The sequence below is a fragment of the Eublepharis macularius genome, chromosome 16 (assembly GCF_028583425.1).
Source record: "Eublepharis macularius isolate TG4126 chromosome 16, MPM_Emac_v1.0, whole genome shotgun sequence".
Taxonomy (NCBI): Eukaryota; Metazoa; Chordata; class Lepidosauria; order Squamata; family Eublepharidae; genus Eublepharis; species Eublepharis macularius.
The window spans coordinates 38,273,748-38,290,301 of record NC_072805.1 but is presented as its reverse complement, the minus strand read 5'-3'; the positions used below and the strand labels follow the sequence as shown (position 1 = coordinate 38,290,301).

The 16,554-nt window shown below is 44.9% G+C and overlaps 1 protein-coding gene across 2 annotated transcripts in view; it reads left to right on the top strand.

Moving 5' to 3' along the window:
• ZNF423 (zinc finger protein 423) overlaps positions 1 to 16,554 on the top strand; it is a 358,203-nt gene that overhangs the window by 54,285 nt on the left and 287,364 nt on the right. For both annotated transcript variants that reach the window (XM_055000810.1, XM_055000809.1), the window contains exon 2: positions 7,202 to 7,261. In XM_055000810.1, the coding sequence (XP_054856785.1) occupies positions 7,202 to 7,261 (60 nt within the window). The remainder of the gene's footprint in view (positions 1 to 7,201; positions 7,262 to 16,554) is intronic.

The following is a 16,554-nucleotide window of genomic DNA, read 5'->3' as shown; positions in this document are numbered from 1 at the left end:
TGGTATAGGAGTTCACCCTAGAAGGTCAGCACTTGTACTGACCTTCCTAGAGATAGTAGCAATTGAGCTCCTTTATACTGAATTGGATCAAGGTTTAGGAAATTCCTGGAGATTTGGGGATAGCATTTGGGGAGAGCAGAGTTTGGGCCGGAAGCTCAGCAGAGACGTGGTTTCATTCCAGGGCTTCCATTGCTCCTACACTCTTTGGTCTACCATAGAATCCAACAGATCTCTCTAGCCTGGGGAACCGTTGTAATTCCAGGAAAACTCCAGGCTCTACCCGGAGATTGGCAACCCTAGCCATACCATTGGTTCATGCATTGTAGACTTGGGCAGCTGCTCTCCAGAGTCTTGGGCAGCAAGGGGCTTTTCTTTTACCTGTCCTTTTACCTGGAGAGCCAGTTTGGTGTAATGGTTTAGAGCAGCAGGACTCTAATCTGGAGATTCGGGTTTGATTCTCCACTCCTCTGCTTGAAGCCAGCTGGGTGACCTTGGGTCAGTCACAGCTCTCTCGGAGCTCTCTCAGCCCCACCCACCTCACAGGGTGATTGTTGTTGTGGGCATAATAATAACATGCTTTGTAAACCGCTCTGAGTGGGCGTTAAGTTGTCTTGACGGGGGGGGGTACATAAATCAAATAATGTTATTGTTGTTGCCATTGCTGTTATTGTTGTTATTGTTATGTGAGATATTTCAAATGGCACTGCCGGAGATTGAGCTTGGGATCTTCTACAGGCAAAGTAGACGCTCTGCCACTAAGCTTCTTCCCTAAAAACAGGGGTATCGGAAGTGGTGTTTGAACCAATGCGTCTTTTTGGAGATCAGAACGTGGACTAGAATTGTTCCTTTCTGGCTTGCGTGTGTTGGGTAGCGCTGAATCAGCAAGCCTGCCAATCGCAGAAGCACAGTGAGGGCTGGAGGAAGCAGCTGTCTGGGAAACACCCATTAAAAGAGCTAGTCAGGAAAAATGGCCTCTTTCCCCTTTTCCTGTGCTACTTACTCAGGAATTAATAGCTGGGCAGTGGAAAAGAAAATCATAACTTCCAAGGATTAGCAGTAAAACATGGTGTGCGTATTTTTTTTTAAGGCTGAGGCATAGAAAGGTAGGCGAAGACTGATTTATAATGCTAGGAATAATTAATGGACTTCCCCAATGAACAGGATGTGCGCGCGTATATATATAAAAATATATAAGGGACAAATGCTACATTGGTTTGGTACAGCCAGTCTTGCCTGTGTGTGTTCTGAAGCTAAGTCGGTGGAAAGTTTATCTGTGAAAGAGTTATAACGAAAAAAGTCTTTCCCTACCTGTCAATTTGCCCTTCTAAAATCAGAGTTCTAAAATATGCTACAGTCACAGTACTCGTATCGCTGTTAGGCACATTTCGGACCGGAATGTGGCCCATTGGTCATGGCTTTATGGCAGATAATTACCTGAATACAGAGTTTGCTTATATTATTAATGGCCTTTGATAGTATATTTTCTGGGCTTCGAGCTCGGAGTGGCAGCCGAGCAAGCCCACCCATTGCGATTTATGACTTGGGATCTCCCACGTTAAAACCAAACACTCTCTACACTGTTCCGTGCTGACCACCCCCTCAACCTCAACCGCAACTCTTTTTAATAAAAGATTAGAAAGTTTATTTCAGATTTCAGTGAGTAATCAAGTATGATATGGGATGGGGGGTGTTCCTAATAAGGACCAAGAACTTTAGGCATGAAAAGCTGATTGAATCATTAATCTTTATTTATTTATTCATTTCATTTATACTCTGTCTTTTCCCCCCAGTTGGGACCCAAAGCAACTTACATCAGTCTTCTCTCCTCCATTTTATCCTTACAACAACTCTGTGAGGTAGATGAAACTGAGAGTGCGTGGCTGGCCCTGGGTCATACAGCAAGTTTCCATGGCAGACTGGGATTTCAAACGTAAGATTCCCAGATCCTAGGCTGACTGGTTTTGAGGAGGATGGGTAGATTTAAGGTGTGTTTCTCCCAAGATGTCAGTTTACTATACTGAGGGAATGACTCTCTTATGTGGTTCTGAGAAGTATGCAGTTTGATGGAGAAAATATATTGGAACTGTGTCTGAGAGCTAAACTACAAGAGACGAATTGCACGAGGATGGACACGTGAAGGGAGTCGCAATGTTAGCCGGGAAGCTGAGTTTTAAAAGAGATTGGAAGGCTTTGTCAATTTCCCCTCTCTACAGAGCCAGCAAAGATCACTCCTCAGAGGCTTTGTCAATTTCTCCTCTCTACAGAGCCAGCAAAGATCACTCCTCAGAGGGTTTGTTAATTTCCTCTTTGCCTCTGGAAGGCTCTGTCAGTTTTACCTCCCCTTCTAGGAGGTGAAGAGGAAATAAACCCTCTGAGGAGCAATCTTTGCAGGCTCTGCAGAGAGGGGAAATTGACAGAGCCTTCCGATCTCTTTTAAAACTCGGCTTCCCGGCTAACATTGCGACTGCCTTCACATGAGCGTCCTCATGTAATTCGTCTCTTATAGTTTAGCTCCGAGGAGCCAGGAGGCTAAACGTTGTTACATGGAAGGAAGCAGTGTGCAGACTGAACCTGGAACCAAGTGCACATGGAGGATGTGCTCAACTGTTGAGTTCTCCCCCCCCCCCAGTACTTTCCCTTGTGGTCTGAGGTTTTGCTTAGATCTCTTTTCAGTTGATACTATCCGGGAGTGTATTTAGCCAGGTATGGCTCAGTTCAGTTCATGCCAAAGTGTGGTTTATGCTAACTTCAGTTTAGAACACAAGCCCTGGTTTGACATCCCAGTCGTTAGGTAGGGCAGCTTGCCCGTTTTGATTTTCTGCTGTGCTCCCGTCTTGTGCAGGGATAGGGTTGCCAGGGGCCAAAGCAGGGGTGCGAAGCTTTGGGGGGGGGCAGCGAGGTACTTACCTCCTGCACACGAGCTCTCACACTCCCCCATCCCACTGAACTGACTTCAGTCAGTCCGGCCTTTCCTTCCTTGTTTTCCAGCACAAAGGAAGAGCTGTGGCTGGAAAATGACACCATTTTCTAGCACAAAGCAGGAAATACTGTGTGCTCTGAAGCCAGTTCAGTGGGATGGGGAAAGCCCACATGCACTTCTCTCCCCCACTGGCCAGGTGAGTGAGGCTGGAGGGGCGCAAGGGCTGGTGGGAAAGGCCTATGCTGTGATCTCTGGCTGAGAAGCCATGGTCAAAAACGAAGCTTTGCCAATTTGTGCCTTCCACCAAATCCTAGTTAGATCTCTCTGAAGTTTGCAAATCTGAGTTGGCAAATGGCTTTCTGGTTTCAGTTCCCTGGCTGACTGCAAACCATGGTTTGTCCATTCAGACATTGTACCAAACCATTGTTAGCATTAGTGTGCTGTCTGAAGGGAGCCCTTCGGAACTCAGCCATTCTTTCCTCCTTGCTATGTCTGGGAAGCAGGAAACGAGACAGATTTCACTGGAATATTAATGTCCTGGAGGACTTAATCACTTGTAATGAGATCTTCTTTGCACAAACCAGCTAGAGGTATCTCTTTGTTTTGCTTGCTGTTTTGATCACCTTTGCGTCTTCCTTTTTGATTTCTTTTTTTAAAAAAACACCTTTCTCTCTTCAGTCAAAATTAGTAATACATTCTCTTCTCTGTTCCCTTTTTCTGTTGACCAGCATGCTTCTAACGGCCTGGATTTCATTCCCACCTATTTCTCCATGCAGGGTATTTTTTTTTTTTTGCCAACAGAACAAAACCGCTTTCTCCCACCCCTCCCCGTTCCCATATACACTCTGCCAATCCCTATTACCAACTCCATAGAGAAGCGGCTGAAGAACCTGCGTGAGTCTCGGCTGTGAACTAGCTAAATAAGCCGTGTAAAACGCCCTCTTGTCTCTTTCATGGGCTATGAAAGGGGTTATGTATAAAGGCCCTATTAAGGATGGCAGGGGAAAATCTGGCTATGGGCCACCACTCGCATGGAGTCTTGCTCTGAGGTTGAGGAAACGTGAGATTGCGGTTCTTCTCCTCTTTCTGAAAAGCAAAACCTAGTTAGGGTCAGAGCTTTTCGGTGCTGGTTTGTGAACTTGATGGCATCCCTAAAATATGGAAAGCATCAGTTTTAGCCGTCCAATGCACAGGGAGGCCTGTGTTGTTCTGTTGGCTGTGGTTTGACCTCCCTTCTATCCTCGTCCTGGGACCATCAGAGCTGTACTGCAGTGGTCCTATAAGCAGCAAAGCATCTTGGGTAGATTTCCACGCTGGCTGGGTTTTTCAGAGCTGATAGATGAGTTGAAATTTCTGGAATCTTCCAGTCCTGTGGAAGCCAGCATTTCCCCTGGGATAGCTGAGGCATTTGGGTTAAACACCTCAGTTCTGAATTTTTTTAAAAAAATAGACTTCTCCACTCCTTACCCATCCGTTAAATACCCCTGTGTCACATATTTTGTATTCATGAAAAGATTACATGTCGTATTTTTTCCTTGTGAAAACTCCCGCCTCCGTGTTCTGGCTTCTGTGCATGCTCAAGTGAAGCTAAGGGAGGGAAAAATGGAGGCGGGACTAGGGTTACCAGTCCCCTGGTGGAAGTGAGGTATCCTCTGCTCCCACCGTCACCCCCTGCCACCACTCACCTGGCTGGTGAGGGGGAAGGTACAGGAATGGTCCTCCCAGGTGTGCTTCCGTGGCAGCGTGATGATGTCACTTCCCTGGAGTGGCATCATGTTGCTGTCCTGAGAGCACTCCCGCTCAGTGCAGCAGCCTGTTTTCGGCCCCGAACAGGCCAAATTGGGCTTGTTTGGGGTCCATATTGGTCCACTATGAAGCACGCACAGTCCTGCGCCAGTGCAATGATGTCACTCGGAAATGATGTCACCAGAAGGCAAGGAGACCTGGCAACTTTAAGAGGAACATAGGTGTGAACATCATGACATTACTTCTGGTTGAGCACCCAGAAGTGACATCGCAGCATCTATGATGGTCTAGGAATTTCCACAATCTCTCTGGTCTTTACCAGATCCCTAGAGTGTTGCAAAGGTCACATCTGAGCACTCAGCAAGGTGTGATGTCACAACATTTGTGATGCTCCCTTTCCCCAGATTCTGCCCCTAAAATGCTCCTGGTGAGGGCTGCTAACCCTAAGGAGAAATCACAAACTTAAATTACTTTAGTTTCCATCGTAAATATACCCCTCCATCAAAACTTCATAAATTGTAGCAGTCGAGTATTGATTAGAGCGCATCAGACATTTATCATTCATATTAAAAGAGTCGTTACTGTTTCCAATTTCTTTTTAACCCCCTCCCTATCAATTTGGTAGGCTAGCTGCAAAGCTGTGCCCAGCCCAGAGGGCGAGTGGGCACTGGGCTTCCAGAGAATAAAAATTTAATCTAAAGGCCATAAACTGCTCTAAGGTCTGTTCGGGAAACTTCCATTAAATCCCGTTGAAATTGCGTTGTGTGTGTGTCTGAATGAATTTAAAGTGAAATGGTGAGCTCTGTATTTTAGAATCACTCTTTGTGATTAAATGAGGCCTGTTAAGAGCCAAACAGTGCGATCCTAAGAACAGTTACTCTGGTCTGAGCCCATTGACTGGGCCTAGACTGGAGAAACTCTTTTTAGGATTGCACTGAGAGTGTCTTATAGCCTTGCAAGCTTGCCTGTAAATGACTTTTATAATCAGTTTATTAACAGCTTTTAAAAAATCACAGGATAGCAAGACAATTGAGGACAGAGAAGAAGTAAAAAATGGAACTAGGTTTCTGGTTGCTTTTATTGTACCGAGACCAGTTGGAGTGAAATGTAGATTTCTGATTATCCTGAATTTACCCAAATGCATAAAATGATGATGATGATGATGATGATGACTGTGCTTATATACCACTCTTCTAGACAGATTAGTGACTCACCCAGAGCGGTGAACAAGTCAGTGTTATTATTATCCCCACAATACAGCTGGGGAGCCGGGGCTGAGAGGAGTGGCTTATCCAAGGCCACCTGTTGAACTCATGGCCGTAGCGGGATTCAAACCAGTAGAGTGCTGATTTGCAGCCAAACCACTTAACCACTGTGCTACAGCACAGTTTAGTGCTGTGTACATGTCAGCCTTGCAAATCTATAGGCATTTAAAAAATGTTTTACTTTGGATATTGTCAAGAGATGCTTTCCTCTTTTTAATTTCCTGTGTGGGTGTGCCGTTCCCCCATTCATGGTCTTCGTTCTAATTGTCAGGGTTACCAACTCTGGTTTGGGAAATTCCAGGAGATTTGAGGGTGGAGTCGGTTGCCGGGTCCCCTTACCCTCCCTGTGGGAAGGAGGGACCTAGCACCCACCTTTTCGTCGTTCTCTTGTCATTCCTTGTGCTAGTGCTCTTGGGGCAGCGCAGTGACATCACTCCTGGGAGTGACGTCATCACAGCTTCCTGGGAACGTGCCCGAGAGACCTGTTTCCCCACCTTCCCCCCCTCGCCGACCATGTGTGATGGCAGAGGGGAAGGGTGGGAGTGGGAGATCCCCTGCCCACACCGGGGGACCTGGAATCCCTAGAGCGGAGTCTGGGCAAGGCAGAGTTAGGGGAAGGCAGGGACCTCAGTGCAGTATAATGCTACGGAGTCCTCCCTCCAAAGCAGCCATTTTCTCCAGGGGAACAGATGTCTGAAGGCCAGCTGTAATTCTAAGAGGTTTCCGTTCTCCACCTCGAGGACAGCATCCCTACCAATGGTACAGATGCGTGTTTTAAAAAATGTACACCCACAGTTTTGTGCAGATAAGAATTTTCCCCTTTCTTAAAACTGCATAGTAGTGCAAGCACAAAGCAGTAAACTGAAACAGAAGTGGGGGACGTCTGTGTCAGAATACTCAAGGACTTGATTAGCTCATTGGGACATTGGCCTTGGAAGAATGGGGTTTGGATCCCTGCTTCCGGACTCAGTTTTCCATCAGTGAAATGGGAATGTAGATGGTCAGCTTTCAGGGTCATTGTAAGAACAAATGTAGTGTGGAGGAAGAACTGGAAGGTAGCCAGAGTGCAAAATGCAATGCAGGTGGATTTATTAATATCTTGGGGGGTGCTGTCAGATAAATATGATGGCAAGAAGTTTAAAAATATTAATGACTTGATGGAAACTATTTTGAGGCAAACTGTTTTTAAGAGCATGATGTGTTTGCGGGTAGTTGCTGCCTCTCTGAAACGAATGTAGAAATTAAAAATTGTACTCTTCTTTCTTTTCAGTCGAAGAGGGCGAGTCATCCGATTTTACGTTGAATTGGGACTCATCTGTGACCCAATCAGGTAAATGTTTTCAGGTTTCTTCCACTTTGTCTGAAAGATGTCGAGCTTTATTCAGAAACTATGTTTTGTGCGTGTTGTGTTCCCGTCTTTTCTCCAAAACCTATCCATTGCAACACAATTTTTATATCGGTTCCATATGGCCAATAAACCCCATTACATACAGAGACTAATATACTCTTTATTCTCCCGAGAGCCATTCTTTCTTCATGTGGGCACATTGAAACGGGTTATGATTTTCTCAGGTATAGCTGCTTTGAAGTTTCCTGCAATGGGCACCGTTCCACCTTCATTCCAATCTAATTATATAAAAGCCACTTTAATGGGAATTTCTCAACTTCGATCTCAAAATTGTAACGTTTGTATATTTCTCTATTTCGGGAGAAATGAGAAAGGGTGGACTGTTGTGGCTGATGGATTGGTGATTGGTACATCGGTAAAGACCCAGAGCTTGCGTTCCTGAGGATGTGAAAAGACTGAAATAAAGATAAATTATAACAGCGTTCAGGGTTCTCTTCGTGTTAACGGCATTCTTGACACCTTTAGAAATGGATGTAAAATAAAAAGGGTTACTTGAGAAAAGAACTTTTGCTTCTGAAGGTTATTAGCTCTATGCGTTTGCGGGAAAGTGAATATGAACGTACACCAGAATCTTAGTGTAACCTGAATTTGGCCCGTAGGTGTTATTGTCAAACAGCAAGAGGAAATACAATTGATGATTGTGATTCCAAGCTGTAGGATGTCTTAATCTCTCTACTCAGATGTCATACAGGCACAAAACTGGTTTATTGTTGGGCTCTTGTGCATTCCTTCCCCTTGTGTGGCACCCCAGGATTGAAGACAGAAGTCTTCAGTCTGGTTTCAGTTCGTTGTGACATCTGAATGCTAATGTCTTAACAAACTCCGGTGTGTCTCTTAGCCAATTACTAAGATTTCGATCCAGAAACAAACGGAAGTTAAGAATCCCTTGTAATGGCTGGTTTACCACGTGAACCTGAAAACAGTGATCTGTGAAAGACCTTTTGTTTGAGAACAGGAACAAGTTCAGAATAAACAAAAATCCACAAAGGAACAGAGATACACACATATGCAAAGTTTCACAGCTGTGGACTCAAAACTCTATCAGCCTGACAAGTTGTCAGTGCCATACACATTTTCAGCACACATTAAATACCTCTACAGACAAAAGAAATCTGATGTAAGGGCAGTGATAAATCACAGGGTTTTCCTTTATCTCTGGAGCTCAGATCAGAACTGCAAGTTCACTTGTTTATCTAACCGCACTGTTTGATTAGAAACTCCGTGCCTCTTGTTTAAGAGAGAACATGAGATTTGTAATCTCTGGTGTCATATGTGACAAGCATTTTACAGGATAAAGAACATGTTACAGAGAAAGAGAAAATGTCTGCCTCACCCTGTTACTGAGGAAAAACCCCAAGAGTTTAGTTTCCTGAAGCACTCATCTTTAGATACCAGAACTAATTGGGCAAGTTTCAAATTGACTACCACCTTAAAGGCCAATAAGATTTCCAGTTTATAAGTTTCGTCAGATAACTATAACTAATTGGAGTGTCAGCTGAAGACTTCCGTCTTCAGTCTTGGTGTGGTGCAAGGGTTAGAGTGTCAGGTAAGTTGCAGACCGTGGCCATTTCCACACGTCTTTACCTCGCGCAAAACTCACGGAATGAGGGTGTCTTCCTGGCGTGATTTCTGACGTCATCACGCCACGATGACGTCAGAAATTGCGCCAGGAAGACACCCTCGTTCCATGAGTTTTGCGCTAGTTAAAGATGTGTGGAAACGGCCCTGGACTTAACCCCCTATTCAGCCACGGCCACTCTCTCAGCCTAATCTACTTCCCTTAGGGAAGTTGTGAGGCCAGAATGGAGGAGAAGAGAACTGTGTGTGTCATTTCTCTGAGGTCCTTAGCGAAGGGGTGGGGTGGAAATATGATAGTGGGGAGTCAGTGAGCATGTGACCAAAGCCAGCAAGACTAGGTTTGTGCCCTTCGTAAACTAACTCCAGCTTGCTCATCGTATCTGAGTGCAGACTTTTAGAGAGACAGCGAGATGAAAAGTGGGAGATATTTGTCCTTAAGATGGTGGCCTGAATGGTAAACCAGTAAGCTGGTGAGCAGGAAAAAGGGCAGACAGTGGGTAGCAGAGTTAGTCCTTTTTAGGACTGTTACCTGGTATGATGGAAAGCAGTGGGCTGCCTGTGTAGGCAGAACCAGAGCCATAGAGTACAGGTCCAAAGATCTCCAAACCTCTGCATTTCCTGCACGACATGCAAAAGGAGTATTTGGAAGTTTTCCCTACAGTAGAATGTGTGGATTCCAGAAACATGCGCTTATCACCTTGCACTGGGAAGGTGTGAGTTCAAAACCCCAGTCTCTTGTGATGCACAGTCAGTGGCCTTAATTAAGCTCGATTCTCAGCCATAACTTTATCCCATAGAGGATATAATGGATTAAACCCCATGTGTGCTTCCCAGAACTCTTCAAAAGGAGGGAAAGATGCGCAAGTCCTGCTTTGCCACCTGAGTTCCCATAAATGTAAAGCCACAAGGAACTGGATTCTTTGGTTGCAACAGGATAACTGGAGCAGAGAGAATAGAAATCGTGACATTCTTGCTTAGTATCTTGGTAACAGCTTGTTCCCAAAAGACTCTTCCCCAACAATCCAGAGGATGACTGCCTCTCTATATATCTGTTTATTTTGTATAGAAATGTATATCCTGCTTCTCCATATGGTAGAGGTGGCTAAGAGCCCATTCTTTTTAAAAACAATGTCACTAAAATCTCGGCTGTTAAAACATGATTGATTCGGCCGTAACAATTCATAGTCTGTACACCGAAAGATTGACCTCGGGCTCCGAATGCAAAATCTCTCTGAAAGTGAACTGTTCTGCGTTGCCTGTAGAAGGATTATAAGGAGGTTAGACGAGAGGTTAGATGAGACAAGGGAGATGCTGTTTCCTAGATGTATTGTCGAAGGCTTTCACGGCCGGAGAACGATGGTTGTTGTGGGTTTTCCGGGCTGTATTGCCGTGGTCTTGGCATTGTAGTTCCTGACGTTTCGCCAGCAGCTGTGGCTGGCATCTTCAGAGGTGTAGCACCAAAAGACAGAGATCTCTCAGTGTCACTGAGACCACGGCAATACAGCCCGGAAAACCCACAACAACCATGCATTTCCTAGCTTAGGAAGTTTGTACCTAACATGCACAGGACCTAAATTAATATGTGGGTAAATGAACAAGAGCTCTGACCTGGATAGCCCAAGTGAGCCTGATCTTGTCAGATTTCAGAAGCTAAGCACGGTCGGCCTTGGTTAGTAATTGGATGGGAGACCTCCAACAAAGACTAAGGTTGCAGAGGCAGGCAACGGCAAGCCACCTCTGTTAGTCTCTTGCCATGAAAACCCCACCAGGGGTCACCATAAGTCAGCTATGACCTGATGGTACTCACCACCACAAAGTAATCCTTTAAACTCCTGGGACGATGATCATGTGAGCCTCTTTTTGCACACGGATGGGTTTGCAGGCCAGTGGGATGGTTCTTTATTTTATTTTCCAAACATCAGTTTCCTTCCTGCCTACGCTCTCTGTCCATTGCAAAATGCTTATTGAGCTTGGCCTAGAAAAATAGTTTCAGGTAGAAGAGCACGATTTGCACCTTAGAGACCAACTAACCTTCCAGGGTATGAATTTTCAAGAGCCGAATCTCCCTTCATCAGATGAAGGGAACTTTGACTCTCAAAAACTCATACCTTGGAAAGCTAGTTGGTCTCTAAGGTGCAACTAGAATCTTGCTCTTAGAAAAATAGAATGTGTGTTTCTGGGGTGCTTTGTGGAGGGCATCATCCTACAGGACTCTCTAGCTATGTCTGTAAAACATTTTTGTTGTGTGCAAAGCATATTCTTTGTTTTTGCTGAACGATAGTTTTTCCAGTATAAGCAAACTAGGATCTTGCCAGTCTTTGATAGTGAGTGTTCTCTAAACCCCTGACTGTAAGGAAAAAGACCCTTCCATACCTGCCCCTAACGGTGCAAGGAAAGAGAAACTCTCTTGAACAATAGTAGGCAAAGTTTACTTTCTCAATTACTATTGTATTGGATGGCGTACATGATTCCTCCATTGTTTCACCTCTCATTTCACGGGAGGGAGGTGAGTCTGAGGGACAGAGTAACTGGCCCCGGGCCATTTACTGATCTTCACAGTTGAGTGGAGATTTGAACACCGATCCCTCTAATCCTAATCAAACCTCAAAACCGCAATGCCAGAATGGAGCAGCCAGGTAGACTTGCCAAAAAGGCGATGAACCCCCTGCCCCAGTGAAAACATTCCACTTGGGTTTTTAGAAAGGGCAAATTTGGGAAATGCATAGCTCTCCCTCCTTGATTAAGGGAGAACAAACGCTGTTCCCACTCTGGGTTTTTTTTAGTTGAACCAGTCTTGTTTCTTTCTTGAAATTGGATGGGTGGAATATCTGCTGTTGGGTGGCTCCTTCCTGTACCACCTGGGTAAAATGCTCCTTGAAGGAGGGGACAACTGAGAATCTTTCCACATAAAACAGCTCGGCATGTGTTCGTCAAGTGTAGGGACATGCAATGTTTCTCCTGGAAACGTAGTTTAAAATGATAGAGCTGGCAGAGAGAACTCCTCAGAGGGTTTGTTAATTCCATCTTCGCCTCCCAGAAGGCTCTGTCAATTTCACCTCTCCAGTCTAAAACTGTGTGGGATCACAACCAGAGAGCAGCGAGGAATGGAAATGGGCTGGAGCTGCCTTCCAGAGCCAGGCTTGGACCTGGAAAGGTTCTAATGGGCTGAAGTTTCCCTTCTGGCATTTCACAGCCCCTTCACGCAGCTCCAGTGTATAGCAAAGCCTTTGCCCTGCCGCCAGCGTCATCTTTTTAAACTACCCTTCCCAGCTAACGTTGCATCTCCCGACACGTTTTGTACGTATCAGATGTCGGTAGAGAGACTCTGAGTTGCAGGAAGAAACTAGAGCATGAGCTTCAGGCACACCCTTTTTTCTCCCACAACTTCTGTCTCCCGTTCCTTTATCCACTTCAAACATTTATCAGCCTGCCTTTGCCCCAGAAAACTTGGAGCCAAGGTGGATAACAACGGTAGAGCATAGAAGAAAATTTTCACCAATAACCAATTTAGGAATCCAATCAGTTGTCCTTCAAAGCCAGGACAGGTCAAAAAGTCCTTCTAAAATGTTCAGTCTTACGTCCCCTCTAAAACCGTGGATCTTCTTATGTCCTCTGAAATATGTTCCATGGGATCGGAGCGGCCTCTGGAAAAACCTGTGATCAGACAGTCCTCGTTTGTACCCTTGCAGGGGAGAGAATCTCTAGAACAGGGGTGGCCAAACTGTGACTCAGAAGCCACATGTGGCTCTAGACATATTGTGCAGCTCCAGGAGGTGTCTAAGTATTGCCGTAGCCATACATTTTAGTTTAGTTTAGTTCCCTTTCTCCCTTCCCTTCCCTCCTCTCCCTTTCCTCCTTTCTTTCCATGTCTTTCCCTCCCTCCCTTTCCTTCTTTCTTTCCATGTCTTTCCCTCCCTTTTCCTTTTCCCCCTTCCTTCTTCATTTCCATGTCTTTCATATTTTCAATCAAAATGTTGGGGTTGCCAGGTCTGACTCAGAAAATACCTGGGGGACTTTGGGGGTGAAGCCTAGCAAGGATGTGACATCACTTTCGTGATGTCACGTCCAAGTCAAAGGTCACATGATGGCTCTTCCCAAGCTCCACCACTTCCGATGGTGTCACTTCCAGCATACTGCACCAAACCCCCACCTCTTCCTGTGATGTCACTTTCAGGACACTCCCCCAAACCCGCCTCTTCATCTAAAGTCACTTCAGTGCATCATGTCTCTCAAACATCTGACGTTTATTCTATGTGGCTCTCACATTAAGCAAGTTTGGCCACCCCTGCTCTAGAAGGTTCTGTTGTGACAAGCAGAGGTGGCTCATACTGGGGGAGTGGGACCTTTAGCTATGTGGGTCCCAGGTCCTGAAGGGCTGTAAAGGACCAGAAGGGCTTCCGTGGTCATGAAGGACTCTAGTAACTGCCATTTCCTGGGTTCAGTTATGAACTACATCCACATTGTAGTTAACATGCAATCTCTCAACACTAACCCAAGTTCTGTCTGCCCTGCAAACTGGTGTGGTGTCCAGTTACCCATGCTCAAGAAACCGTGATGAAATGGGCCCGGTAAATCTGTGAGCGATCTAGCCTCAGTGGCAAGAAATGCGTGCGATGGACAGATGTGCTTGCACATGGCACTGCATTAATTTAAAACATCTGGCAAAACGATTGGGTTTTGTGGACCTTTTATGCAGGAGCTTGATGGTGGTGGGAGAGCAATGGGGGACGAAGGGAAATTGTTGATTTGCGCCAGGGTACAAAATGAAAAGTGGGGCATGGTTATTCACCCTTTATTGAAGTTCTACATCACTTTAGTGGTGCTAATGCAAACAGGAAGATCATAAAAGAACATAAATGAAAGTCCTGTGCGCTGGGACTGTGAGACTGGTTTCAGTTACCAACACACTGCGCAACGCAGAGCCACTCCGTAGAATTACTCCTCTATATATTATGGCTTTTTAATGTTTTTTTGTCATGTTATAGCTTTTCCATCTTATTCCCTTCAAAAGCCCTCGTGTATTAGTTTTCAGGTCCTACTTGGTTAAAAAAGACATGCAGAGAAAGGAGAGAGAGAGAGAGAGAGAGAGAGAGAGAGAGAATATGTATTTAACATTTTTAAAAGGCATATCTTGTCATATAGTTCTTTTTTCCCTCTTAAATGAACAATAAGGGTTTTGTCTACATTATAGTATCTTTTGATTCCACTGTATCTTCCTACCATAGGAGTGAGTATGTGCATGCCCTTTCTCGATCTGGAATGGGAAGCTCATTTCTTAAGGTTTTGTTTATGTTGTGCTTAGTTTGTGTCATTGCACCTGTGTACTTCTCCAGCGGCCTTGGTGTGGGCCGAACTCGGTCTCCCTTCAGAGCATGCGCCCATTTGGTGATTCTCAAATTGCAGAAAAAAATACCAACTAACGGACCCTGGTTCCTTCAGTACTTGGAGCTATCACCTACTGCAAAATAAGGACAAAACCCGGTCGGCCTTCCTTAATGACATTGCATCACGATACACGATCCCAGATGAATTACTTCAACCTTCAGGAAGCAATGTTGACTTATGGGAATGGGTTTACAAAGAGGATGCACTAATTGATAAATTTTTAATCAGTAAAACAAAATTTGCTCCATGGTATATAACCAGGGCTCATTTTGAGGGGGAACGCACAGGAACAGAGTTCCGGCAATTCCCCAAAGAGGTCACATGACAGGTGGCCCCCGCCCACCTGACTCTCAGCCGTTTTGGCCTGGATTGGGGTCAAAATGGCCCAGATTGGACCTCTGACAGGTGGTGGATCACTCTCCCGCTCAGCAGCAGCCTGATCCTGACCATTTTGGGTCCCTTTTTGGCCATTTTCAGCCCCTTTTTGCTATTTTGGGCCCAATTTCGGCCCTGAATGGCCAGGATTGGGTCCAAAACAGCCAGGATAGGTGATGTCAGGGGGTGTGGCATATTCAAATCAGTTATGCTAATGACACCCTTCTGGTGATGTCAAGGGGCATGGCACATGCTAATGAGTTATGCTAATGAGTTATGCTAATGCGTTCCTCCAGTTCTTTTTCTACAAAATGACCCCTGTATAAAACCATCAAAAAAGACCATACTAGAGCACGTTACCTGACTGACATCACAGTCTATAAGCTCAGGGTAGCATTTACATCATTACGCTTCTAGTCTGTGCCAACTGAGATGCTACTCCGGTGATTCCAAAAAAACCCTCATCGATCAGCGTATATGTATCTGTGGAACCTCAATTGAAGACTTGCCACAATATCTTTTAAACTGTCCCTTATACCAGGAACCAAGGGGAAAATTTCTCGCGAATATTTTATCTGGCCTTCATCTTGTGTCTGATTTTGATACATTAAATTTTATACTTTCAGACACAGACCCTTTTATTTCAAATAGGATGGCACTCTATGCCCTGGGCGCTAGGAAAATAAGGGCAAGCGTGGCAACTAGGAGAGTAAACACCTGATACAGATTGGTTGTCTTATATGCTGGTAGAAACCATTTGGTTTGTTGTTTATTTTTTACATTTTAGGTAAAATGCATTTTATTGTAATTGTATTTATATGCAGGGCTTTTTTTCAGCTGGAACGTGGGGGAACGGAGTTCCAGAATCTCTTGAAAATGGTCACGTGGCTGGTGGCCCCGTCCCCTGATCTCCAGACAGAGGGGAGTTTAGATTGAGGGCAATCTAAACTTCCCTCTGTCTGGAGATCAGGGGGCGGGGCCACAAGCCACGTGACCATTTTCTCCAAGGGCAACCCACTGAGTTCCACCACCTCTTTTCCCAGAAAAAAGCCCTGTTTATATGCATGTAATTATATTTGTATTTATCTTTTTTTTGTTTTTTTTTAATGAAAGGTTTTGGATTGTGAAGGCCTATGCCCATATACAATAAATTATCTATCTATCTATCTATCTATCTATCTATCTATCTATCTATCTATCTATCTATCTATCTATCTATCTATCTATCTATCTATCTATCTATCTATCTATCTATCTATCTATCTATCTATCTATCTATCTATCTATCTATCTATCTATCAAAAAAACCCCGTGTGTGCTTCTCAACTGTGATACTGTGTACCAGAAGGGAAGAGGGAAGAGGAGGAATTTTATAATAGCCAGAGGCTGAGATAATGAAAAAGCCATACTTTAGAATGTACCGAACGGGTACCAGGGTGCACTCGCACACAGTTGGTTGACCGGTCTTGCTTTTCTTTCCACTAAAATCCCTGTGGTTTGCCAGTGCGGACTAAACTTTACAAACAGGAGCTCCAACTTGGGAACTCACCATATATTTTATTAATTCTTTGTACTCTTGTTTAAAAATATGATTAAAAAATCTATTAAAACATTTTAACCCATGTTTCTGTCACAGTGGACCCTCAAAGTGGCGCATTTCTTGTAAGAGACAACATTAGGGTTGCCAGCTCCAACTTGGGAAATTCTTGGAGATCTGGGGGGTGAAACCTGGAGGAAGTGGGGTTTGGAGAGGGAAAGGACCTTGGCATGGCATAATTCCATAGAGTTCACCCCCCAAAGCTGGAGCCATTTTCTCCAGCTGAACTGATCTCTGTGGCCTGGAGACCAGTTGTAATTCCGGGAGAGCTCCAGCCACT